We start from the raw sequence: 26,134 nt of genomic DNA on the forward strand, positions 1-26,134 counted from the left end.
GAGACGCAGCGCAGAGGCGGGCGGGCATCCCCGCTCCAGCCGCCCGCGAGGAGACAGCAGGACCGGCCACAAAGCGCCGCCGCCCGCCCGCCCGCCCTCCTCCGCTCGCCGCGGCGCTGCCCCTGCCAGCCCCGCTCCCGGGGAGGGAGGGAGGGAGGGGGCTGCCCTCGTCCCCTCGTCACCTTCTGGACGCCCGATCCATGGGAGGAGCGGGCCGCCTCCCCCTAGGAAGCGCCGCCGCGGGTCACCGGGACTGAGCGGAGCGGCCGGCGGCCGGCGCGGCGGGAGGATGCCACTGCTGCGGAAGGCGCTGCGCGTCTCCAACCGCTCCATGCTCGCCTTCATCTTCTTCTTCTCCTTTTCCTCATCCTGCCTCTACTTCATCTATGTGGCTCCTGGGATCGGTGAGTCCGGAGCAGCCCCCTCGGGGAGCGGGGTTGAGGGCGGTGGTGGGGGGTCTCGCCCGCCTCCCCCGGGCTGTCACCGCGGCGGGGAGGGCACGGGTGGCGCCGGGCGAGGGGCGGCTCGGCTGTCGGAACGCGATCCCGCCCGCCCGGGAAGGGTCGGGGCGGCTGGCGGGGGCGGCGGTAACGTGCGCGGATCCCGCATCTTTGTTCGGCTGCTTTCAAATGCTCTAGAAGGTTCATCTGCCATCGCGAGGTAGGTGGATGCTGCCCTTGCTTCTCCGGCTGGCAAAGTGAGGCAAAACGGCTCAGCGTTTCGTCGTGTTACAGTGGTATGAATCGCGAAAGAACTGCGAAACTGCTGGAGTCACTTAAATGTATTAATCTTTCAAATTGTTAGTAAATGCATTAATAATAAAGCCCGTGTGAACAAAAATGAAGAACTGGTTTGAATGTTTGTTGTTTACTTCCGTTAGTGGGATCTCTCTCTCTCTCTTTACAGGTTTTACAGTTTGGTAACTTCCACTTCTGAAGGAACCATTTCAGAGGGAGACAAACCGTTGATTTAGAAGAAGCTTAATAAAACCAGCTGTGCAAGTCTGTGTCTAAAACAGACCAAAAAAATGTGCTGGTTTCCTTAGGTCACTCTTCTGCTGTTTCTGGGAGACCATCAGGCTTTTTCTCAGCGTATGATCCTTTTAGAACTGGTTAGCATTACCCCAGGGCTAAGGCCAGTGGTATCCTGTATGGTGCTCTGTGGGATTTCCCCGTGTTGGGTGTCTCTTGATTAGGGATTGTTTTCCTTTTTTTTTTTTTCCAGGGAGCATTGCCACATATTTCTGCACATCTCCTTGCTTATCAGGTGCTTCTTAAATACATGCAAAATCATCTCTTCATCCTTAGTGCCTTAAACTTCTCTCTGCAGTCCTGTCCACACTGATGTGACCACTGAATCTTCAGGATTCGTTTCCTGTTGATTGTGTCTTTATGCTGTTTGGTTCCTTCTTGTTCACTGTCTTCTACTTAACTTCTAATTACTTTCAAGGTGCAATTGTTACTTCTATACTTGAATAGTTCTATATAGTTCACCTACTGTTCTATGGTTCTCCTTTACTTATGTACTTGTACAATATTGACAGGCCTGCCAATTATTCTTCTAGTTCAAATAAACACAGAAAGAAATTAGGAAATACATTTATAGGGTTGTAGTTCTGAACTTTCTTGTCTGTCATTGTTTCCCTGCTGAGAGGCATGTGATGTAGTCTTCCAAGTGAGAATGATGCTGATGTCTATTTAGACATCTTAGGTCTTTGAGATGCTATTGCAGGATACATCTTATAAAGTAGACTTTAATTGCACATAATTGATATATGATTTAAATAGCAGAGTACAATTTCTACATCTTTATAAGTGAAACTTCTAACATCTTGCATAATGTATGTAGCCGTAGTTTTATTTTATTACTTAGATGTTCCTTGCCAATGGGTATTTTCGTAGGAAGTACATTGTCTCACTGAAAAGGGCTTATGCAGTACCGTGTTCAGAATCAGAGCCTTTAGTGATAAGACTTTTGATTTCTGATTTCATCTTTCTGCTCAGCTATTACATTTGTGTTCACTTTCCTTTGTATCAGGAATGAAATGAAATCAACAATATGTACCAAAAGTGTTCTTAGGGTAGGTTAATTAGGTCTGATCAACCCTGAGGGAAAAAAGAACCAAACTAGTCTTTCGTGTTATCTCAGACACAAATACTGTAGTTGGCCCTCTCAAGATATGGTTTAACAATGAAAAATCATGGGTAGTTACATGAATTTGTGTGATTACAGCTCTTTCTAGCTACTGATCAATGCTATGCTGCCCTAACTGTATCTGGTTGTGTTGTGAACTCATCCAGCTTAAATCAAAACTGTGCAATAATGAACTTATTCCTTGTCTGTGGTGCTTCTTAGGTCCATCTTGAAATGCTGCTGTGCTGGTCTGAAGGATCCTGGGGAAGAGAATGTAGAAAATGTTAAAGGAAAGGGCGGTAGTTTTACATCTCAGCCTATCAGCCTGCAGATATAATGCTGATTTCCCAGGAATTTGCTTCTTAAAATGTTACTGTCTACAATGGTGAGAAAGAAGGCCAGGTGTTATCTAAAAACCAACAAGCTTCCTGGCAGTATAGTGAAAATATAAGTTGTAAGAACTGAAGATTTTCAAAGGACTTAGGAGCACCCAGGTTTACAGGCAGATGATTCATGTAATAGTCCTATGTTGTATGCTCATGGCATTTGCATACTGTGATAGAATAGACTATTTCACTGTACTTACACCTTTTTACTGAGTAGAATGGAATAGATGCATCTAAGTCAACGCTGACTCGGTGTGTGTGTGTGTGGAGAGGAGGAAGTCTAAAGCTTGCTTATTGAAGCTCTGTCGCCTTACCTGTTAGCAGCTTTTCATGAAATATATTCTGCAGCTAAGTCATAAACGGTTGGGATCTGTCATAATTTATGTGTACAGATATGTTTTACTGAAGATATTTTAGTTCACCAGAACATTTTCTTCCTCAACAAGCTACAAGGCACAATATCAGACAGGAAGAAAATTCTAATTGTGTTGTAGGGAACTGGAGTTGCTCCCTGGCTGGCTTCTCTTTGTGGTGGTCAGAGGAACTGAAAAGAGAGGGAGAAGTTGGACTCTCAAATGTTTTATGGAGGAGAAGTATACTGGAAGGTGGCAGAGGAAAAATAAGTGAGCTGTGCAGCAGAATGGTTTCCTGAGATGTCAAAATCGATTGAAATTTTGAATTCTTATGTTCTAATGGAGTGGGAGTCCCCCTAGCAAGCAATTCTAGGCTTATCAAAGGGAAGAAACATCTGCACATGTAAGCCCTTAGCACTGGAAGAATTCTCAAGGAGGTCACTATTGCGTTCCCTCTGTCTTTCAAAATATTTAGAAAATAGAGTCACTGCATTTTTCTGGATGAAACTGCAAATTTTATAGCAAATGCAGTTTTGGTCAACTTGAAACATTGACAATTTGTTTAGAGGAAAGAAACCTTAATTACTTACTTTAAGGTATTTAGTTATTTGCCTAATATTTAAAAGTTTTCATTTGCACCATAATTACAGATATTGTAATAATATCACTGGGGTGATTTTTTTATTCTTTTGTTTGGTTTTGTTTGCGCTTTGAAGAGACCTCTCAGAACGTTAGTTCTTTGGGAAAGAGACGCTTTTAAAACTCCAAGTATTTCAGAATACGAGGGGAGGATAACCACATTTTCGTGTTGAGAAGAATTCATACACTATTTTGGGATTGTTCATGTGCCTGCTTTTCCCTTTTCTGTAAGCACAGATGATTGGATGAAGTAGAGGTGTTTGCAACCATACCTCAGCACCCTGTAGTCTTTTGATAGAGGAGCTGAAACACAAGAGCAGATTGAATTCTATCTGTTAATTAGAGAAGACAACTATTTTTCTAAATTTTTCCTTTTTAATTCAGGAAATTAATGTTTAATTTTTCCTCTGATGTTTTAGAGGAAAACCTTCAGGAATAGGATGGCAAGTCAAAATGGTCAAAAACGTTTCAAATGTTTAAAATTTAAAAATTTCGTTTAAATGTTTAATAACACTTCTGTATGATAGTCTCAAGTATTCAGTGAAAGCAGATAAGAGGTGTTGCTTCTCCAGAATAACCACTTTTGTGACGGTACTTCATTTGGTGCTCCTCTGGTAAAAGCAGAAACTGAAATTTCTGATCCTGAGTTGATAGCCTGTGATTCTGAAAATTCATTTAAAGCTGCAAATATTAATTTATTTTTAGTTAAATGCTGAAGAAGCTAGCTGAGAGCAGGAATATTTGGCACCAATTTTTTTTTTTTTTCAGTGTTATAGATAAAAGTAGTAATAAAAGGGACTCAAATAATCTGTGTATGGTCCTGAAAGAACACATACATAGATTTGACTTTACTCTGTGGAAAGGATCCAAAGATTAGGAGGATAAGGCAAGTTAACAAGGCAGTGGTGACAGAGGGAGAGCATTTGCTGGTCTAATTTCACTGTCAAACCAACCTGAATATTGCAAGAGCCAATTATTTTCTTTTTTTTCCTGTTTTTCCCGTTTGCTCAACGTTATAACTGAAATTACATTGGACAACATAACATATCTCAGAAAATGATCTCTTATTCATCCCTGGGTTATCCTTTCTGTCTTATTGCAGCAGAGAACCTTTTCCAGATTGGGTGGAAGAGTATCTTAGGGCTCTCCATACTGTAGTCAATTGCAGTCTAGTTTTTCAGCCAGAGGATGCTTGAGTACAGGAACAGTCTCCCCAGGGAAGAGGTCACAGCATCAGGCCTGGCAGAGTTCAAGAAGTGTTTAGACAATGTTCTCAGGCACATGGTGACATTCCTGGGGGGATCCTGTGTAGGGCCAGTAGTTGCACTTGATGATCCTGATGGGTCCTTTCCAATTCAGCATATTCTGTGGTTCTAGCATGTCTACCTTGGATGCAATGACCTATGCAGTTCGAATAAGAACTGGTTATGAAACAGTGCAGTGATCAAAGAAGTCGCAGCCTGCGTTAACATCAGTAACTAAGAATCCTGAATGGTGAAATGAGATTTAGGAGTAAAAACCAGCTAATGTTTTCTCTCTTATGGTCTTCTGCTTTTTTTATTAAAATCTTGCTACTTCTTTGTCAGTCCTAACCAAAAGGCAGCTGTGCAGCCTGCATGGAACTTGGAAACATCTCTATTGGGTTTAACTCACAATTTTATATAAATCTATTTCCTGTTCTGTTACTAGGGACTAGTTTTTCTAATAGGACAAATGATATCACTCCTTTTTGAACTTGTGCAGAAATGGAGGAGTGTGCTGAAAATGCTATCAGCAAGATACATGTTTGTCATTGCTTACAGGTGCTGAGCCCATCAATACGGGCACAGCCTTTGTGCTGGTATTCTTTGTTCCTGGCATCTGTGGCAGTTGTGGTATTTCTAAAGACTTGCTGTTTGATTATAGAATAATTTAGATTGGCAGGGGCACCTGGAAGTCACCTGATCTAACCTCCTGCTGAAAGCAGATCCTACAGGATCGAATTGCTCAGGGTCGTGTCCAACTGAGTTTTGAATAAATCCAGGGATGAAGATTTTGCTGTCTCTCTGGGAAACCTGTTCCAGTGTCAGACAATTGTGAGAAAATTATAGTACGTAATTGTAATATCCCACCTTACGGTCACTGCCTTGTGTCTTTTTACTGAGTACTTTCAAGTGTTCAGTCTAGTCTTCTCTCTACAGCAGTACGATATTGCTGAAGACAGCAAAAAAATGCATCGTCCTCTTGGCCGTTTCTATTTAAGACAGAACAAACCCATTTCTTCTAGTTTCTGCTTGTACATAATGTGCTTGATTTTGGAAGGTTTCCTCTGGGCTTGTTCTGATATTAATGTTTGTCTCTTACTGGGATGCCCAAACTGGACATGGTACCCCAAATACGATTTCACAAGCTGCAGAATAGACAACAGTTGCTGGTATGAATTTTTTGGTTATACTGTTGCCAGTACAGGGCAGGATACTGCTGACTGTGCCACTATGATAACTGGCTGGTAATACCTTGTCTGAGGGTTTTGTAATACAGCCTGTGTATAGGTTAAATATAGGTTTAGCCCAGGGGCTGCAGTGAAATAGGACTAACACATCTTGCTCGTTTCTCGTGCTGTGTGGAAGTATCTGATAAAAAGATGAGTTTTGCAGGGCGTGGTAGATGTTCATGTTGGTATTTTTCTTTCCCTGTTATTGCCTTGTTTTATTTCTTTCTAGGGAATTATTCTCGTGGGTCTCTTACAAGTTTCTTGAGTAAATGAAACTTGTCTGTCCCATTGTTTCATGATTTCTGCAGGGAAACGCCCCTGCTACAGAACAAGTTGTTGTTTGGGAGCTATTTTCAGCTATATTCCATTATTAAAGTTCACCTGTTATTAGAAGCTTCATTTAGAGGCAGAAGTACTTTCATTAGCTGCAGAGGTCTTCTTCTTGGTTGCATTGCAGTTTTTCGTGTCAGTTCCACAAGTTATCGTCAAATCTTTTACCTGTGAAATTGTACTTTACTTTCTGATTTATAGGGACTTTCCTTTTTCTCTTGTGCAAAGGGAAGTTGAGGTTTAAACACTCTGCTTGATCTCTGATTTCCAGTGATCAAATGTTCCTCAGCATTCTGACTAAGGGCTTGAGCTCATTGAACCCACTGAACTCAGGCAGTATCATGGGTGAGTTTTCTGCCTTGGTCTGGGAGGTGCAAAGATTTTTCCATTATATTGTCTCAGCACAGTCATTCCTACCACCTGATGCTGAATAAATTGTTGCAGTCCTGTCATTCATGATTGTCTTTCACTTTTAACAACAGATTAACTTTGACTAAACATGCATATTTTTTTCTGAATCAGTTGTTCTGCATTTTTATCTGATCGTTTTCCTAAAGCCCTTAGGTATTACTCGGTATTAGTCAGGGAACTTGCTTGCGTAAGATTTCAATCAGTATTCATTTTGTGATGTTGTTCTTAGTCAGAAAACAGAAAAAAATCCAGGTACTTATGGTGTGCAGCTAACTTCACAAGGACAAAGTAATTATGAGACCTCATGTGAAATGAGTTTTCACTTAAGCCAGCCAGTTATTTGAATGCATTCTTCTCATGGGTTGAGAAGGAGAGATTGCATACCCTGGGGACATTTATCTGAACTGTGATGCCCTAGGGACGTGGCCAAAGCTTTAGCCATTTCCACATCTGTCTGTGGTGAAAGATAGCTTATCTACTGGCTTCTGATTAATAAGACTATTTCTACAAGTGACTATTTTTGCTTGCTTTTCTATAGCTCTTACTCTTAGGTAATCTTTTGTATTCAAATTATGTAATGATATTATGGGAAGCAGTATGAAATGATTATACTTTGTGTGGGATCCAGTGCTTGATTCTTGTGAGCGCAATGCAGAGATTGGTTTCAGGACTTTAAAATACAGAAGATTTTTTTTGCAAAGTATTTCCAATGGTCAGTTCACTTTTGTAGATTTGTTGTTGTACTTCTTTATCTTCAGTTCATTGTGAATTTATTGAATTATTCTATAGCTTACTGTATAATCAACTAATAGCCTGAGAGGATAGAATAGTATCAGATATGTTAGAAATTATATTGAACATTGTCTCTTTTATCATGTTTAAAACTACTGCTAGGGCAAGAAATTTTGATTTAATTTTTTCACTCTAAATGGAGATCCCCTCATTTACAGTTTCCAATAAACAGTGAACTGACATTTATCCAATTCCTCAGACTTGGAGTCAGAGGACTCATCCATTTGGCGTATCTCTTGTTGCAGTGAGTATACAGAGGTTGTCTGAAGTATTAAAAAACAATTTTGAAGCTTCTCTGTTGCAGCTGATACAGATTTGTCCATCTGCACCATTTGAATGATCAGTTAGCCTCCAGAAACACTGTCAGCTTTTGTTTTTTTCAACAGATTGAGGTGATTTATGTTTTTTAAAGATATTTTTCTTATAAGGAGGTATACATATACAGACTCAAATGCAGTCTCACTATCCCTGTGAAATAAGATTTATTATTATTTTACAAATGGTGCAAAACCACAATTGAATATTCAAAAACAAATCAAGTAAAGAATATATTTCAAGGAACAGACCTTTTTCTTTTCTTTTTTCATGCTGTTGTATCTGTTTCAAAAACAACTTCTGCTTAACAACAAATGTGTAAAAATAAATACAATGCTAAGGAAGTTGAACACTTAGTAGTATTTAGTAGTATTTATCAATGTTTGTTGTATATTTCCATTTTTGAATAGGAACCAGTTTACAGCAGTTTTACATTACTTGGGGTATTGTCCTTCACTGCTAAATTGTTTAATGAATCAATTTTACAGACTAAATTCATTAACCTGTGGAAAATGTTCTAGCTCCTTGACTTGTAATTGTGATATTTCAGAAGCAGTCTTCAGCTGACCTCTATTTACTGTATATTTAAATTAATCATAGAATTTAATCTTTAACACTTCTGTGTTAATTTGCCATGCATGGACTCTGCCAATAATGTATTTCTGACTCTATTGCTGAAAACAATATCACATAACCTTGAGATAAGAAGAGATCCATGTGGGACTTGTTCTAGAAATGCCCCCATGAGATGATTCCCCATTTACAATTACTAGTGGAGAACTTTCTGTTAACCTGTTTGAATCCATACCGATTTTTATGCAATATGATGAAATTCCTTTGCAGAAGTCCGTGAAAACAGATGTTGATTAGCAGATGAATAACTTTAGGGACAATGGTCATTTGTCAAGACCTATTCTCTGTAAAGCTGTATTTACTGCATTTGAATCTTGCCGAATCCATGGATTCTCTATGATGTTTTCCTATCTGAGTTTTTCTACAATTTTTCCCCAGAAAGAACAGTGTATAATGTTGCTACAACAGTTCTGATGATAGATCATCTTTTCTTTAAGGTCTGGGCATGTTAACTTTTGCTAATTGCTTTGAAAATATTGTTGACATAATGCTTTTATCTGGTTTTGGGTTTGTTTGTCTTTGGTTTTCTGGTTTTGCTTTGGCAGAATAAAAGCTGCATTTTAAATTAAATTTGTGACCTCCAAGTTTGTTCATCTTTTGCTTGGCATTTAAAAATAATTTTTGGTAATAATTAATACTTTTCTATATTTTTAAAGTAATCACATTTCTAAATTCCTAGTCTTGTTCAGAATGTCAGTCATTGACCCAGTTTCAGCTTCACTTGTTCTGTTGTATATTTTACTACACTGATTGTTTCTAAGTGCATGGCATATTTTTTTGGCTTTGCTTTGGTGTACAAGTACAGCATGATGACTTACTAAGTTTCTGTATAAAAATGAATCTTGTGCTTTTCCTGGGAAGTTGTGAAATGATAAACTAATGCAGTATTGTGAGAAGTGCTTTGATTTTTGGTGTGCTACTTGGAAGGAGTTTGATTCCCTAATGGAAAGTGATCTGTGAATGATACCATTTCCTTTAGAAAAAGGTGTAAATAGTCTTCAAGTGAATACTTAAATAACAAAAAGTTACCGGATATTCAGCCATTTTTACAGCTATTTTTATACTTTTAGGATTAATGCATTGTCCCCCCCCAACAGTCTAACACATAAAACTATTAATAACTAGTGAGCTGTAAAAATACAAGACAAAAAAATGAATCCTCTGATATTTTTAATATGTCCTCTGAAATACAGGATGATCCCTTTAATGCCCTAATGTATGTTATCAGAATGAGTTTCAAATAACGACCTTAAACCAGGACTTTTCGTGACTGACGTGGCTGTGCATTCATGGTTGCTAATGGAGATCTGGATCAATTGATAGGAAAACTTCATCTGAATTAGTTATGAGCTCTGAGCTCACACTTGCAGTTGCTTGAGATTGAACACTTGAATACAGAATTGATTCCAAGGTGTCCTGTATGTGTGTGTTGCTTTATATTCCTCACTGCACTTTCCATCTGATTAACTTGTAAACTATGACAGCTTGGATTCTATGTTTCTTGAGTCAGAAATTCTCTTTCTTACGTATTATGAACATGTACAGTGAGATAAGAAGAATATGAATAGAATTGCATCTAGATGGTTACATTGTTTGATGTTTTGTTTGGTTACATGTGAAATTTTGCCTTTCTGGTTTGTGCTTTGCCTTGCACTGTGACAGCTATGGTTGGTATAAATGCAGAAAGACAAAAGTAGAAGAAAAATCACAACTTAGCTGATGTTGGAAGGGATCTCTGGAGATTATCTAGTCCAACCTCCCTACTCAAGAAGTGCCACCTAGAGCCAGTTGCCCAGGACTGTGTCCAGAAGGCTTTAGAATATTTCTGAGGATATTCTCCACAACCACTGCGAGCAGTGCCCGTCAACCTGTGCCAGTGCTCCATCCCCCTCACAGGATAGGAGTGTTTCCTGGTGTTCAGTTGGAACATCCTGTACTTCACTTTGTGCCCACTGCCTCTGGTTCTGTCCCTGAGCAGCACTGAAAAGTGGCTGGCTCTGTCCCTTTTTGCACCTTCCCTCCATGTACATTGTATACATATGCACCGGTCCTTTACACATTAATGTGACCCCCCGAGCTTTCTCCTTTGGGCTCAACAATCCCTGCTCTCTCAGCCTTTCCTCATAGAAGTGATACTTCAGTCCCTTTGTCTCTTTCATGGCCTGTTGTTGGATGCTCTCCCCAAGGTCCATGTTCTCTGTTCCACTGTGGAGCTCAGAACAGGACACTACACCAGGTGTGGCTTGAATAGTGCCAAGTGACGGCTGGGAAGGATCACCTTGACCTGCTGGCAGCATTCTTCCTAATGCATCCCAGGATGCTATTGGCCTTCTTTGCAGCACATTGCTGGCTCATGTTCCACCTGATGTCCACCATGAATGACCTCCAAAGCTTCTTCTAAGCTGCTTTCCAGTTGGATGGCCCTAAGCGTAACTTGGTGCATGGGGTTGTTCCTCCCCAGATGCGGAAATTTGCACTGTTCCTTGTGAAATTAATTAAGTTCGTGTCCACACATTTCTCCAGCCTGCTGAGGTGCCTCTGGATGACAGCATGGGCCTTTGGGATATCAGCTACTTTTTGTGTCATAAATACACTTGGTGAGGTTTTGTTCTGCCTGTCATCCAGATAATCAGTGAAGGTGATAAACAGGAATGAGCCTGATATTGACCCCTGGGGTGCACCAGTGGTCACTGACCTCACTCTCTGGGCTTGGTCAGTCAGCTTTTGATCCAGCTCACTCTTTGCTCAGCCAGCCTGTACATCAGCTTGTCTGGGAGGGTCTCATGGGATACAGGGTGAAAGGCCTTACTGAAGTCCTGGTAGAAAGTGCCCCCTGCTCTTTCCTTATCTATCTTCCATCAGAGAAGGTTACTCAGCTGGTTGACTATTCCTGATGATTTTCTTGTCATTTATGTACCTCTAGAATGGTTTTCAGGGTTAGCTGCTCCATCACCTTCCTAGGGATCAGGGTGAGGCTAATCAGCCTGTACTTCTCTGGGTCTTCCTTCTTGAAGATAGCAGTGACATTTACTTTACAGTCCTCAGGCACTTCTCCCACTTGTCATGATGGATCGAAGAGGGTCAGGAGTGGCTGTGCAATGACACCTGCCATCTCCCTTAGCACCTGGCACATCCCACAAGGGCCCACGGACCTAACCTTTGTCATGTTTGCTGAAGTCTTCCACCAAGGGCAAGAGTAGAACTTCCTTACTCCAGACTGGTCTCAGGGAGCTGGACTTCCTGAAGACTGGTCTTGTTAATAAAAACTGAGAAAAGGTCACATTCTGTATTGCAGACCTATCTGTGTGTCTTCCTCATTGAGCAGTGGGTTCACATTCTCCTGAGTTTTCTTCTTGTCACTTAAGTACTTAGAGAAATGCTTCCTCTTGTCTTTGACATCCCTGGCCAGACTCAGTTTCATTTGGGCTTTAGCTTTTGAACTATCCCTGGATGCTCAGATATTTTTTTCTGTATTCCTCCTGCATTATCTGTGATTGCTCCCTCCCAATGTATTATTTTTGTGTTTGATTTTTTTTTTTTTTTTTTCTGGAAGGTCCTTGTTCATCCATGGAGGCCTCCTGGTATTTTACTTGTTTTCATAGTCATTGGGATGGATCTCTTGTAAGCTTGAAGGAGATTATCCCTGAATATTACCCAGCCTTCTTGCCCCTAACTTCACTTCAGGGCTTTCCCATGGGACACCACCACACAGATATTTGAAGAGGCCAAAGTCTGCTCTCTTGAAGTCCAGGGTTGTGAGCTTTCTTTTGCTTCTTCCTGCCCCTAGGACCCTGAGCTCCATCACAGGCAGCCAAGGCTGCCTTTGATCTTCATATCCCCAGTGAACCCCTCCTCCTTGGTAAGTATGAGGCTGTGCAGATCACTTCCCCCCACCGGCTCTGGCACTTGCGGCAGGAAGTTGCCATCAGGGCACACCAGGAACCTTCTGGAGTTTTATCTGGCTGCCTCCTGCTGTCAGTGATCCCCCACCCCCAGAAGAGGAGCTGTGTTTCTCTGCTGTACTTCCGGCCCCTGTGGGTTGAATACTTTGTTGCTGTTGCTGCTGGTTGAGGTGACACCTGAACTGTGCTCTTTGTCACAGGTCTTTGTTTTTAGGACTAAATGAATATCTTTGATTTTTGCCCGGTGTTTTAGCTTCTGACATAATTAATTGGCTGCTCAAGCATCTGCTGCTACCGAAGCAGTTACTGAATGATAGTGAAATAAAATGAGCAGGTCTGTGCTCCTTGTAATTGTGATTGTGCTGGAGAGACAGGCAGTGGGAAAAAGGCTCCCCAGAACGAAGAATGTTTCATTGTACTGATGTATTTGGGTAGAGTTGGATAGTGAGTTGACAAGCAGCTGAGACAGAAAGAAGAGGCAGATTACAAGAATTACTTGATAAAAACATGGCAAGGTTAGATCTTCCTGGAAACAAGAGCAGCTCTTGCATACTTAAGCCAAGGTGGCAGCAGACTTTACCTGGTTGGGGTTTTTTGTTTTGTTTTGTTTCTTTTCAATTATGTCTTTTCATGGTATCTATTTTTGAGACAAATGCCTTTTCCAGCTTTCTCTTTCACCGAGGTTTTGTGTGTTTGTTCGAATTTTTCTCCTCTGTGTCAGAAGGGGTAAGTTTTACTTCACTAAAGGGAAGACTTAGGTGCTTCTGCAGAAAATCTAGTTTTTCCAAGGTATATATCTACGTTACCTGGATTGCAGTAACGTTTCCCATAAAAATTGAGAACATTTATGTGGCCCCTTGACTTGGTTGTGGACTTGTTTGAAAATTCTTATTCTGAGTTCTTTGCTATATCACGTTATTAGACTTTTACCCTTCTTTTTGTTTCCTCCATCTCACTTCAGGGAAGTGAGCAAGCAGCTGGGTGGGGACTTAGCTGTTAGCCATGTCAACCTACCACACCTGGTTTATGTGAATTAAGATTATCCTCCTTTAAACCTGCTGAAAGCCCCATAAACCTTCTTCAGAGTTAAAAATTTAAGTGACTTTAGCTTTTGGTATTACATTAAAAAGGAGAATAAAGCACACAGTCTTCCAGAGGTTAGGTCTGAAATCAGTATTTACTAACGGATTTATATTAAAAAAACCCACTTTATTTTAGTGTTGGAATAGGAAGATATTGAAGAGAAGAGCTGTACCTGCAGGAGAAAAAAACTTGTTTGGGGAAAAAGAAGGGATGATACCAATTTTAAATATTTTAAATTCTGAGGCAGTAATTTTCTTGTTAATTAGGCATTCTTTGAAAGGCAAAAATACACACGTATTTTACTTTCAGGAAAGCCTTGGATTTTGAAATTGCTTGTTTGAAGGTAAATAATTGTTCTTGGAGGAACAGATCAAAATGCCTTTATGTTGTTTCCTAAAGGAGGAGGTTTCTTGAAGTGATAACTTAATTTATGAATTCACAGATTGTACAAAATCCTTGAAATGCTTGGTAGAGACACCCTAAGAATCCCAGTATTTGAAGGGAAAATGGAATTAAATAACTGGAACCACAGTGTGTTACTTTATGTGAAAACTTTTGTGACATTTTTGAGTAATTTTTATGTAAGGAAATCTGAACGTCATCTATTGTCTTGAATCCTGGTAAGAATCTTTCTTTTGAGATTTCCTGCCTGTCATCAGACCAAGGCTGTAGCTTTTTTGTTTTGTTTTCCTTCTGTTTTGGTGGCCAGAAGATGCTGAGACGACTTCAGGATCATAGCAGCTGAGTATCTTTTACACTCATGTAAACTCTTGTTAGCAAACACAGCTAGTCATGCTGGCCAAGGGTTTGAGAATTACATGCCATTCACGGGACCTGGCATGTTCAAAGCTGCTCTTTTAGCTGTTAATATTCCTTGTTTTAATGAGGAGTTCTTTGAAAGCCATGGGGGACACCCCCCCTCCCCCCCCATTCATTCATTTAAAAATAAAGACATTATTATAGGGCTTTGGGCTTTGCAATACTATTCCTTGGAAGGTTATGCTGGTGTTTTTATCTCTATAGGTGTTGGTAGTATTGTTTGCTAATGTGATGGAACTAATCGCAGTGTTTTCCTCTGGAAGTGCCCTCAGTCCCCTATACACAGTTCTCTGTAGCTCTAGACCCTGTGTTGGGCTATAAAAAGTTATTGGTTGATCTGGAGTTACTTGTGTCATGCCTCTGGTGCTGGGTCACCTGATGGAGGTCCTGAGATAATTTTATAACTTGTCTTTAATCTCTTTGTTTATTTTCATCCCTGTTATATGTAGTTCTTCCTCCCAAAGCTGCAGAGCATTTTTTTATTGTTAGGGTGGTTACTAGTTACAGGGGAGCCAGATATCCCCCAGACAACTGGGTGCTTAATGTAGGTGAAATGACAGATGATCCCTTTGACCTTCTTTGCTACCTTCTGTAAAGGAAATTTGTCCTTTCCTTGGCAATATTTTTTTAGCTGTTTGAGTCCTGGGTAGACATTGGCTTGCTCAGATATAAATGCAGCTTCATTGCTACCTTACTAACTTCTGTTGAATACAAAGAAATGTCTTGAGATTGTATCTGGGGCTTTGGGTGCAAGATTGAGACAGAGAAATATTTCATACTGTTGTTGTTAGTGAGTCACTTAATTACTCAGAATGTTGATTTATTCACCCTTGATGCTTATAATAAATATTTAATGTATAATTATAAAACATTAATACTTTGAGATTGGCAGAGATTTCTAACAGTTGTATAACAAAGCAGCTGTTTGGAGTGAATGAATAACAGCACATTTTGACTGGAAGTTGTGTTAACTAGTGAGTAAAAAAGGAACCATTATATGGGACAAAAACATTTTCTAGACTTTTTTTTTCTAGACTATACTTCAATGATGTTTTTGTAGATCTATATATGAGACACGTATCTACATATGAAAATGTTTTTATTGGTAAATAATTTTTTTTTTTGTCACTCTCAGTTACTTTTTGTAAGCTAAAGAGAAATGAAAGTGTCATACAAGATATCTATTGACAGTCTGTAATTTTTGGGTTTGAATTCAGCCATGGTTATGAATCTATTGTATTCTTTTCTATTGTTGCTGTTAGGTTTCACTGGGTGGACCTTCATCTCAAAGAATTATTGTTCACTGACCATGGATTCAGACACAGTAAAAAATATTAAACACATTGTAGATGTATGTTAGAATGATTTGGAAATACATTATTTTAATACAATTTCAAAATTGCTTTTGTTTTACCAGCAAACACATATCTCTTTATGGTGCAAGCTCGTGGTATAATGTTGAGAGAAAATGTAAAAACAATAGGACACATGATAAGATTGTACACTAACAAAAATACTACACTGAATGGCACAGGTAAGAATATTTCTTATTTAATTTTTTAAAGACCCTTTTAAAAAAAAAAAAAAAAAAAAACCAATCATTAATGACACAGCTTGATTATGAAAAGACTTAGACCCAAATCCTACTTCTCTGAAAATGGAGTCAAGGTCAAATAGTTACTGTTTATCAGTTCACTTTAGTAGGAAATATTTGTAGTAGCTGTAACAAAGATACTTGTGTTTAATTATTATTCCTCTAATGCAATAAAATGCTTTTTAAATCACACTGCTAAGAATTTGTTAACTGAAAATTAATGCTCTCACCTGCATGATGATATGTTGCAATTTCAGTGAATAACATAGGTTTTTACAAAAATCAATTCTTCTTTTTAAGATTATCCTGAAGGAAACAACTCTAGTGACTGTGTTGCTCAAACGACAATGTATCTTCCAGAGAACTTCACCTACTCTCCTTACCAGCCTTGTCCAGAGAAGCTGCCTTACATGAGTAAGTTTTAAACTGACCTTAATGTTTATCTAGTAAATTAAATTGTATTTTAGACAAGACACAGTTATTTTAAATATAATATAAATATAATTGTAAGGAGTCTAAGTATATAACAGAAAGTAACGAATAAAATACATCGGATAATGCACAATGATATTTAGCAAAAGTTTGCCTGTAACTAATGTGTTACTGAAGTTTTGTTCTCTTTACTAATCACTTTTACTGATTTGAAATCAAATAATTGAACTACTGATTTGTAAGAGAGAAAATTTCACATAGTTTCTGAAGTTATTTGTGATGCATTCCAGAATTCTAAACTCTTGTCTTTTAGATGCCTGACTTAATCTGTGGGCTGTCATTCAGAATGAGCAATTAATTAAATGTCTAATATAGTAGTTCAGATCCATATCATATCAAAAAATGTTGCTGGCGGCTGAACTGACTTTTGATCAATTTTTCTTCAAAGAAAAATAGTGGATTTTATTAAGATAATCTAGATTCCATTAAACTGTTTTTTTTTTTGTTTTAAATCTCTACTGAGTTTATCTGTTGAAGAAAACAGAAACAGTGTGTGTTATCTGTGTTTCTTTTCAGTAATGTCAGATTCTAAGCTTTGTTTTATATTTTAAATATACAGACATGGTGCCAAAAGTACAGATCAGTTCTGTTGCTTATGAAACGAAATCATATAGAAAACTGTCTTAAGCCAGGTAGTAATTTAATTAGCCCCATGGTGTGATAATATCCTCATTTTAACCTCTTTCCCTCTAGACATAGTGTTTGACTTTCAAAATCACATTTTTATATAATATTGAACATCTAAACAAATAAAACCAAATTATTTCAATAGTAAATATTTTTGCTACTTTTGGAAACATAAAAAGTTCAGCAAATGGCAAATCTGGATAATCAGAGGAACAAGATGTGATGTTTTTGCTAATTGAAAAATGCATATAAATTAGTATTTTTAATGGGACTTTCAAGGGATCTGACAGTTGGAATTCTGTCAGATTAGTTCAAAACTAAGTAATTCTACCAGTAATTTCTCTATAGAAATTTCTCCTTGTTGTTGCTCTTCTTTTAACATTTTTTTTGTTATTGTTTTTTTGTTAGTAATTGTTCTGTCCTGTTTAATTTAATAGAGAAATAATAATTTTAAGAGAAAATAATCTACTAGATAAGTTACTTTTCAACAAAGGAATATGTGTTTCCTGTTTTGGTTTCCATATATGCCATTTTAATCATCATCTCTCTTTCTGGTTATAATCTAAATAAAGCATCTCCCAAGATCTTTTAGTTCAATGAAATGTTGCAGGAAGTGTGAGATAGCCAGGGAAGAAAGAGGGTTGAATCATGTATACTTTGATATGCTTGATTAGTCTCAGGTTATTATAGAAGTCAACTTTTCTTCTTTGCTTCAACTTGCCAAATTTATATCATGAAAGGAGCATGGTAAAATCATATTTGGTCCCAAGTACATATACTCTTAAAAGAGGAACAGCTATTGCCTTTTTTGTGTCATTCAGTATAACAGGTTATAACCCACTGGTTGAGCAATGCTGTTGTAATTTGTAAGGAAAACACCTCTTCTTTGAGACAGAAGCAATATAATAATCTGTCTGTCTCTCTGTCCTTTCCTTTTTGAAAAAATTATAATCCCAACTTCTCCCAATTTCTAGACTGCATAGTTTCTAAAGCTCTTGTCATTCTTGAATTTTTTGCCCTGTAGACTGTTGTTAATTTGATTTATTTGTAAAGCATCCTAAATGGCATAAATCCTGGTTACAAAACAAATAAGCTTTGGAAAACTTCTCTTTTTTTCACATAGCAGCAGTGTATGTATCAACATTCCAGGATGAGATTTTCTATTTTTGTACAATTACATTGCATTGGCTCATATTAATGTGCAATCCATTATAAACGGTAAAACTATATTTCTTCATACTGCAACACTGCCAGGTATTGCTGGCTCTGTTGTGCATGCTTCATTTTTCCTTCAGTAACAAACCATCCTTTATTATTTTAAATTGATTTTACTATGTTGATTTCTGTATCTATCTCACTTGTTGAATTAATTTTTTTTCTGATTTTCTTCTTCAAAATGTTCTTTTGCTTTCTCAGCTTCCTTATTTTGCAGGTTGTATAAATATGCTTTATTGCAGCCTTCTAAACCCTGATGGAACTAGTGAATAATAAGTGCAGTTATTTGCAGAGATGTCTTCTCCTGCCCCCCACCAGCGGCAGGGAAAAAATGCTGATTTCTATTCACTCATCTCCTGTGTACTTTTGATAGCAGCAATAAATACTTCAGGTTTTACTATAGCTACTTTTTAAACACTCTGCATGGAATTTCATCATGTCCCAAGGAGTTAGAAGCACCTTTATCTTAAGGCTTTATCTCAATACTGTTCTACCATTTGATGTTTTTTCTAATTTAAACTCTGTAATCATCTGATTACATCTGAATTTTTCTCGGAAGACTGAGGTATCTGAATCACATCATGTGTTATTTTCTTCCATTTCTGGTGTGGTAATTGACCTTTATTTATCTTTATTTTCTTTTTAGATTCTCTGTTTGAACTGAAAGGCTCTTGTTGCTCTTCTGTCTCTTGGTAGTTGATATTGATTTTTTAAATTTTAGTTTTTAAATTTTTAAAAATTTGTTTTGTACATGTTTATATACTGGTCCTTTGTTGATTGACTTTGATTCTATATTTTGTAAGATTTTTTTGTTGTTGTTTTTAAAGAGTTTCAGACACAACCATTATGATAATCTAAGCTTATTTTTAAATAATTATTTTTATTTTATTTTATATTATTTTATTTTTTTAATTTAAATTTCTGTAGTACTAGCTTGTTCTAGTGTCTGTTTATACAGGTTTTTTAGCAACTGCCAGGTTTCCTTTTTTCCTAAAATAATTAAAGAAATACGTGTTTCTTTAAATCTTCTCTTGAAATAGCTCCATAGTGTACTGTTACTGATAATTTTTCACCTATGACTTTACATTAAAAAAAATGTTACCTTCTTCATTTGCAAGTAGTACTATATTTAATCATATCTCAAACTAAAATAGCTCTTTCAGTATGTCCTACCTTCTGAAAATAGTTGTTATTCCTAGTATGTACAAAAAATTTCAATATTTTCAAAAGATTTAGATAAGTAATCAATTCAGTGATGGAAACAATCTATTTGGCACAAATAGGATCTTTTGGTTAGGGACACATGGGAGAAAATGGGAGTGATTTTTTGGCTGACTTTAAATCAACCCTCACCAAAATACTTAACTTTCTAGACAAAAGTAAGAAGAATACATTTTGGTGTTTGTCAGGAAGTTCTTGCAAGATTTTTATTTGATGATTTAGAGTATAGTAGTTGCTGAGGGAAAACTTGAGCTCCTGGTTAATGCATGTTACATTAGTCTTCTCCACAGATTTCCTTGATTCTTTTTATTGCTTTTGAAGGTATTTACTATGAATCATTTCCAGTTTTGAACTTTTTATAAATGCATAAGCTGATGACTGACAACTTTCAGCTGTCAACTAAGTGTTAATATTTTCTCACAGTAGGTACTAACCTGAGTTTTTTCACATCATATTGTGGTCTTTACTCAATAACTTACTGAATTTCATTCTCATGCCTTTTGCAAATGCTTTTCCCATTCGGGTTATTAGTTCTACCAATGGTAATTCTCAAATCCAGCCCATTGCTGTGAATTGGTTTGAAGCAAATAGTCGTGAGTTAGTTGATGAAGACTACACGAAATGTGCATATCATCTAAAATTTAAATTAAGGAAGTTTGTTGAGTGTAGTGATGATGCATTTTCTTTTAATGTGGAAGTGGAGCAGGAAGGCACACAGAATTTGAGTAAAGGTTCAGTAGTGCAGATGATGTAGAATTGTTAACAGTGGTACTTGAAATGAAAGGCAACCCAAATTTTCTGTAAGAGCTGCAGAATTCAAATTACTTTGCTTGTTCTGTGTCCTCTGAAATGAGTATTTTGTTTATTGGTTTTACGGAAGGAATGTTTGTTTTTGGAAACACTAAAAATTCATTCTGTAAGCATTAAAGATTAAGAGGATAGTATAAATAGTTTCTTTTTTTCTGTAGGTAGTGTAGCTACAAATTTCTGATGCCATTTGTCCATGATATTCCTCGTAGTGTCACATCAATTGTCTTAACTGAAATTAATATGTAAGTTTTTTTCCACTCTCTTTAGGAGGCCTTATTGATGTCAATATGAGTGAAATTAGTTTTGATGAAATTCAGCAACTGTTTTCAAAAGATTTAGACATTAAACCAGGAGGACACTGGAAACCAAATGACTGTAAGCCACGGTGGAAGGTTAGATGCTGATTTTCTGTTTTGGTTTATTTGTTGGTATATAAGAATAATTTGTTGGTATATAAGAATAATTTACTATTGCAACCACTCAGTCTTTTGGTGCTATGTATGTAGTGTCTTATAGTATTTGTAGTATGCCATCTGTGCTCAAGAAGAAACTTCAGCTAGGAGAAAAATTTGAAATGGATTATCAAGAACTTTCAAAGGTTCATTATCTGTAGTTACTAAACATTTCATCATATGGATGCAAATCTAGCCTATGTGTCTGTTGCTTGAAGTATAACTAGAAGCAAGTGAATGTAAAAAGAAAATCTTATTTACATTTTACTCAATTTTTTTTTCTTAATTATTTGAGCAAATTTCCAGCACACTTTCCTAGGGGGAACCAACATGTAAAACACTGAGCCAATTTAAATGTAGAAGTTGAAAAGCCACAGGAAACTTGATCTTTATTGAAAAATTAAAATTCTAATATAAGAGCTTTTTTGTTTTGCCTTTTTGTTTGTTTTGTTTTGTTTTTGTTTTTCTGCAGGTGGCTATCCTTATTCCTTTTCGGAATCGTCACGAGCATCTTCCGATCTTTTTCCGTCATCTGATACCTATGTTGCAGAAGCAGCGGCTGGAATTCGCCTTCTATGTTGTTGAGCAGGTAACAGCATCTACTTGAAAAGTGACCTTCAAGGTTCCTTGCTAAAAGGGATTTGATATTCTTACCAAGATTTGGATGAATCCAGAATTTTAAAATTGTTACTGTACTCTCCTACTCCTTTAAATGAAAAAGGAAAGTTCACCTCCATTCCCCAGTTTAAGCAGTGGCTGGAGACATGATGCTTTTCTTCAAATATAGGCTGATATTTTGTAGGTAATAAGATGGCCTCTTCAAATCTGTTGCCATTGCATGTTTTCAAGGCAAAAAGGTAGGTCAGCAGCAGTGTTCCTCAGGGCTCAGTCCCAGGGCCTTACGTTCAGTGGGTGCAGGAGCCAAATGCACCATCAGCAAGTTTCTGAGGGTACCCATCTGGGAGGTTGCGGTTGGCTTTTAAAGGATGGGATGCCTTGCAGAAGGTTCTAGATAAACTGGAGCATTGGGCAGTGGGATTTCATTAGTGGGATGAAATTTAGTAAGTCAAAATGTTGGAGTCTGCACCTAGGATGGAGTAAAGCCAGGCACAAGTGTAAGCTGGGAGAGGAGTGACTGGAGAGCAGCCCTGCACAAGGGATCTGTGGGTGCTGTTTGGCAGCAGGATCCAGGCTCACCCCTGGCCCACAGGAGTCAGCAGTGCGTGCCCTGGCAGCCAGGAGGGCAAACCCCATCCTGAGTGCAGCCAACCCAGCATGAGCTCCCCGTCAAAAGAGGCATCATTCTCATTTTTTTTGTGTGTGGGTGTTAGAGTATGTTTTTCTCATAGAATTGGAATTTTTGTCTCTTCTTGTTTTTTACAATGTCTCCTTTGTTTTCTGTGTGAAGACAGGTACACAACCTTTTAATCGTGCAATGCTCTTTAATGTTGGCTTCAAAGAGGCTATGAAGGATGCTGTCTGGGACTGCATAATATTCCACGATGTGGATCACTTACCTGAAAATGACAGAAATTACTATGGATGTGGAGAAATGCCACGCCATTTTGCGGCAAAGCTGGACAAGTACATGTACATGTAAGGAAGTAATTTTATTCACATTATTCCTTAAATACCCAGAAATACTTTAAAGTGCATGAATTTTGTGACACTATATATAGTAGGTGAAAACAACAAAGCAACCTCATACTACGCTATTTAGAGAAATGAATATTTAGTTACTAAAAGAAAGATTTAAATTTACTGCCTCCATTTGATTGTTACTAATTAGAAGATATTATTTATGATTTTCAATGTTGAGCTTGTTGCAGTGAGGTTGATCTTGAAAAGGAAAGGCTTTGTATGTCAAGGGGGAAAAACTTACCTAACTTACTAGAAGTGTTTTCTGGCTACATAAACACTTGTGCTGACTGTTACAAAAGAAAAGCAGATAATCTGCAGCAAAATATCACAGGAAAAATGTCTTTATTTTCTCATAAATATACACTTTAATTTATGTTTCATACTACTTTTTAAACTGAAGCTTTTCTTAGGGCTAGACCATTTTGTATATTGTCCCTCAGTCTCTGTTGATGTTTGCTGAATGTAGTGGGACCTGCAGTTTTCTTACTTCTTTCCCATCTGTCAGTTCACATTAATGGTGTGTCACTTGCTTCTTAACACTCTGCTCTCTCATTACATTCTTGGAATCACTTCACATAAAACTGTAGATTATTGCTTGCTACACGTATGTATTTGCTATCCTGAACTTTATTTGTGAAATTAATCAACTTGACAATCTGGTCAATGAACAGATCAAATGCAATGCCTTGAAACCATGGCTCTGTGTCTGGACTTCAGGTTGTCAACCAATCAGCATGTGTATTAAAATAAATAAATTGGCACCTATGAATATATAAGAGATTTCATCTATCTTTGTATGTACTTATAAAACACTTTATGCATTTATATAATGTCTAAATAGGTAAGTATTTACAAAATTGATAAATTCTTTAGAAACAAAACCAGATATATAAAATACAAAAATAAAGAAACCGCAAAAAGTCCCATTAACTGTCATTTTCCAGTTGGTTTTGGTTTTGATCGGTAGTCTGGTTTTTGGCTGGCAATGTTATTTTGATGGTTATTTTGGAGGTATGTATGTGGGGGTTTTAGAGAGGGAGGAGGGGAGTTGAAATACCTGCTCTTTCATGGAGGGGAGTTTAAATACCTGCTCTTTCAGTTAACTGTTGAAAGGCAAATATGGTTGCAACTTTCTCCATGTGCTATTAAGATTTGGTTGAATCGTGTGTTTCCACAGAGATCAGAAGTTACGTGGTTGTGTATTTCTATTTTATTTTCCCTTGCATTCTGGAGTTATTCAGTGTGGCAATTGTGTCCTAAGCAATGGTAAATCTTTTTGTAGGTGGTCTTAACTCCTTGAAGGTTCCAGGTTTGGAAGTGTCTTCTGAGCAACTTTTGTTTTATGAAATTGTATGCTGCTTCTGAAAGAAAGCAGCTTCTGGGTTAAGGATGCAAGTTAATATTGGTGGGAGCAAATCCAGATACTTAAATGTTTTAATTTTTTTAGATCAACAGAGTGTTTGGAGGACTGGAAATCACATTTGCTGGGGCATAGTATGTTATATGGAGAGGCTGTTCATGTTGGCCAACTCCTTATTGCTTAATTATATGAGTTAGCAAATACTGTTGCTTACTGACGGGAAAGCCTGTAGATCCTTTTGATTCCAAAGATTATCTTTTAAAAACTGGAAAATGTTTGTTTTAAATCAGCATGCCATTCACTGCTTAATATGTACTGTTAAACTGTTTCTCTCAAATTTTAACAGTTCTGTAGAATATACTCATGAATTAGAATTATTTAATTGATGCGTTACTGATTTGTAATTTTTTGGTTGATTAAAGAAGGGTTTTTCAGTTGACTAATGTCACCATAAATAGTTTGAGGGCTTCACTTAACACTTCAGCTATGGGTCTAAATCAGCCATCTGAAATACCTGGTAGACTTCTGTTTCATATGTGTGATAATAGTTGGAGCTGCAGTTTAGGAGCACCTTTTATGGAAATCAGACACTACTGCAAACCTTTTGTTCAACTAGGTGTATGTTACTTAATGCTGGCAATCTGTGTCCCAGTTTCACTTAGTGAATACATTCAGCCTCTGATCATGTCTTTAGTTTGGGGTTCTTGTTTTTTTTCAAGAGGTATTATTCAAAGAGAGGGCTGCCTATCAAAGTTCAGGTAACACTTTAGAATTTATCTTTTGTTTCCAGCCTTCCATACAATGAGTTCTTCGGTGGTGTAAGTGGCCTGACAGTGGAACAATTCAATAAGATCAATGGTTTTCCAAATGCCTTTTGGGGATGGGGTGGAGAAGATGATGATCTTTGGAACAGGTGAGCTTTGAGTGCTTAGGTCTTTCTGTACCATCCACCAATTAGGTGCTTCTTGTTCTGTCACTTGTTACCTTTCCGTAATTTGTTTTAAGTGGACAAATTTTACATAGTTTGCTTCATATCAGAAATGGTATATCAGAATATACCATTTGAAGGAATAAGTATGATGTTCTTTTTTCTTGGCCTGGGGACAGCTAGCAGGTTTCTAAGAGCTAGGCCTTGTAACAACGGATAACAACAGGTAACCATACTAAGCATATTGCATCAGTCTTACTGCTAACTTCGTGGAATACCACCCCACAGACATGTAGTGTAAGCAAGAATTTCATGTCTTAGGGGCAGTGTTTGAGAGAGAGGTTAATTTGTGAGTATATTGGTGGTCCCAGACTGGAGGATGGACAGCCCTGCTCATGGCATTACCAACTGCTCGCTGTGAATGACTCTAAACTGTTCTTACTGAGCTCTTGAAAGTGTCCCCATGAATTTATATATAAAGAGATATCTTTCAAAGGATGAGCTGTTTTTTATACTTTTTGCTTGCTATTTTAATGCTTTTATGCTGGAACAAGCAGGAAATATTAAATATGAAATTATAATTTTTTTCCCACTTTCTTTTGCCAGCTTTTTTAGTTGTTGTGTTTGGAGTGTTGTGGGGTTTTTTTAGGAAGAGAATGTCAGTGAACATAAAGACTTAGCTTTAAAATACTTGATGTGTATTTTTCACTTTTGCTTTAACTTGTATGGCAAGTAGTAAGAATATGTTTTTACAAATGTTTATGTGTTATACTGCAGGGTTCGCTATGCTGGATACAATGTAACAAGACCAGAAGGTGATTTAGGGAAGTACAAATCCATTCCTCATCATCACAGAGGTGAAGTCCAGTTTTTAGGACGGTAAGAAAAACAGAAATGATCAAATACTACAGCTAAAGATGTAATTTTTTTTTTCTTGCATCTACACATATGAATAAGCAGTCAGTTCTTGGCAGTGTCATTTCCTCTTTGGTGCTAAAATTTGTATTTTCTTGAACACATTATGTTTGCTGTTCAGATATATTTTATTTAACCATGACAGAGACTAAATTTGAGTGTCAGAAGATGTTATCATCATAACCTTTGATCCATAATGTTATTGTTCCATAGTCATTTGGGCAGTAGTGCTGGCAGGACTCCATTAGTTGGCTGTTTTGGATAGTTTGCAAAAGGAAGCAGTGCAGCTAGGGCAAAGGACTCCTGCATGAAAACTGACTTTAAAACTCCTCAGGTATTGGTTTCTTCCCTCATATTTCATTCTTATATGAGATACAAGTCTTCTCATTTCCTGCATACATTGGTTTAAACTTTTTCTTTTGGAGTTCCTTTCTTTTGCTACAAAGATACAAAACACTTAAATTGGCCAGTAGGTTCTGGCTGCCTTGGAATGAAATAGAAACCAGAATGCAGCAGATAAGCTACACATAGAATTTAGAAGGTGAAACACAAAATAAAGGGTTTATGAGATGTGTTTTCAGGTAACTAGAAATACTGCTCAATTCTGTTA

General features: G+C 37.6%; 1 protein-coding gene across 1 annotated transcript in view; it reads left to right on the forward strand.

Moving 5' to 3' along the window:
* Positions 1 to 225: 225 nt before the first annotated feature.
* The window catches only part of B4GALT6 (beta-1,4-galactosyltransferase 6), a 30,105-nt gene continuing 4,196 nt past the window's right edge, over positions 226 to 26,134 (forward strand). Inside the window, exons 1-8 of the mRNA XM_040085154.1 lie at positions 226 to 404; positions 15,687 to 15,803; positions 16,164 to 16,277; positions 20,496 to 20,620; positions 21,153 to 21,269; positions 22,089 to 22,276; positions 24,472 to 24,594; positions 25,387 to 25,488. Coding sequence (XP_039941088.1) covers positions 290 to 404; positions 15,687 to 15,803; positions 16,164 to 16,277; positions 20,496 to 20,620; positions 21,153 to 21,269; positions 22,089 to 22,276; positions 24,472 to 24,594; positions 25,387 to 25,488 — 1,001 coding nt within the window. The 5' untranslated portion in view covers positions 226 to 289. The remainder of the gene's footprint in view (positions 405 to 15,686; positions 15,804 to 16,163; positions 16,278 to 20,495; positions 20,621 to 21,152; positions 21,270 to 22,088; positions 22,277 to 24,471; positions 24,595 to 25,386; positions 25,489 to 26,134) is intronic.

Source organism: Hirundo rustica, chromosome 1 (assembly GCF_015227805.2).
Source record: "Hirundo rustica isolate bHirRus1 chromosome 1, bHirRus1.pri.v3, whole genome shotgun sequence".
NCBI lineage: Eukaryota > Metazoa > Chordata > Aves > Passeriformes > Hirundinidae > Hirundo > Hirundo rustica.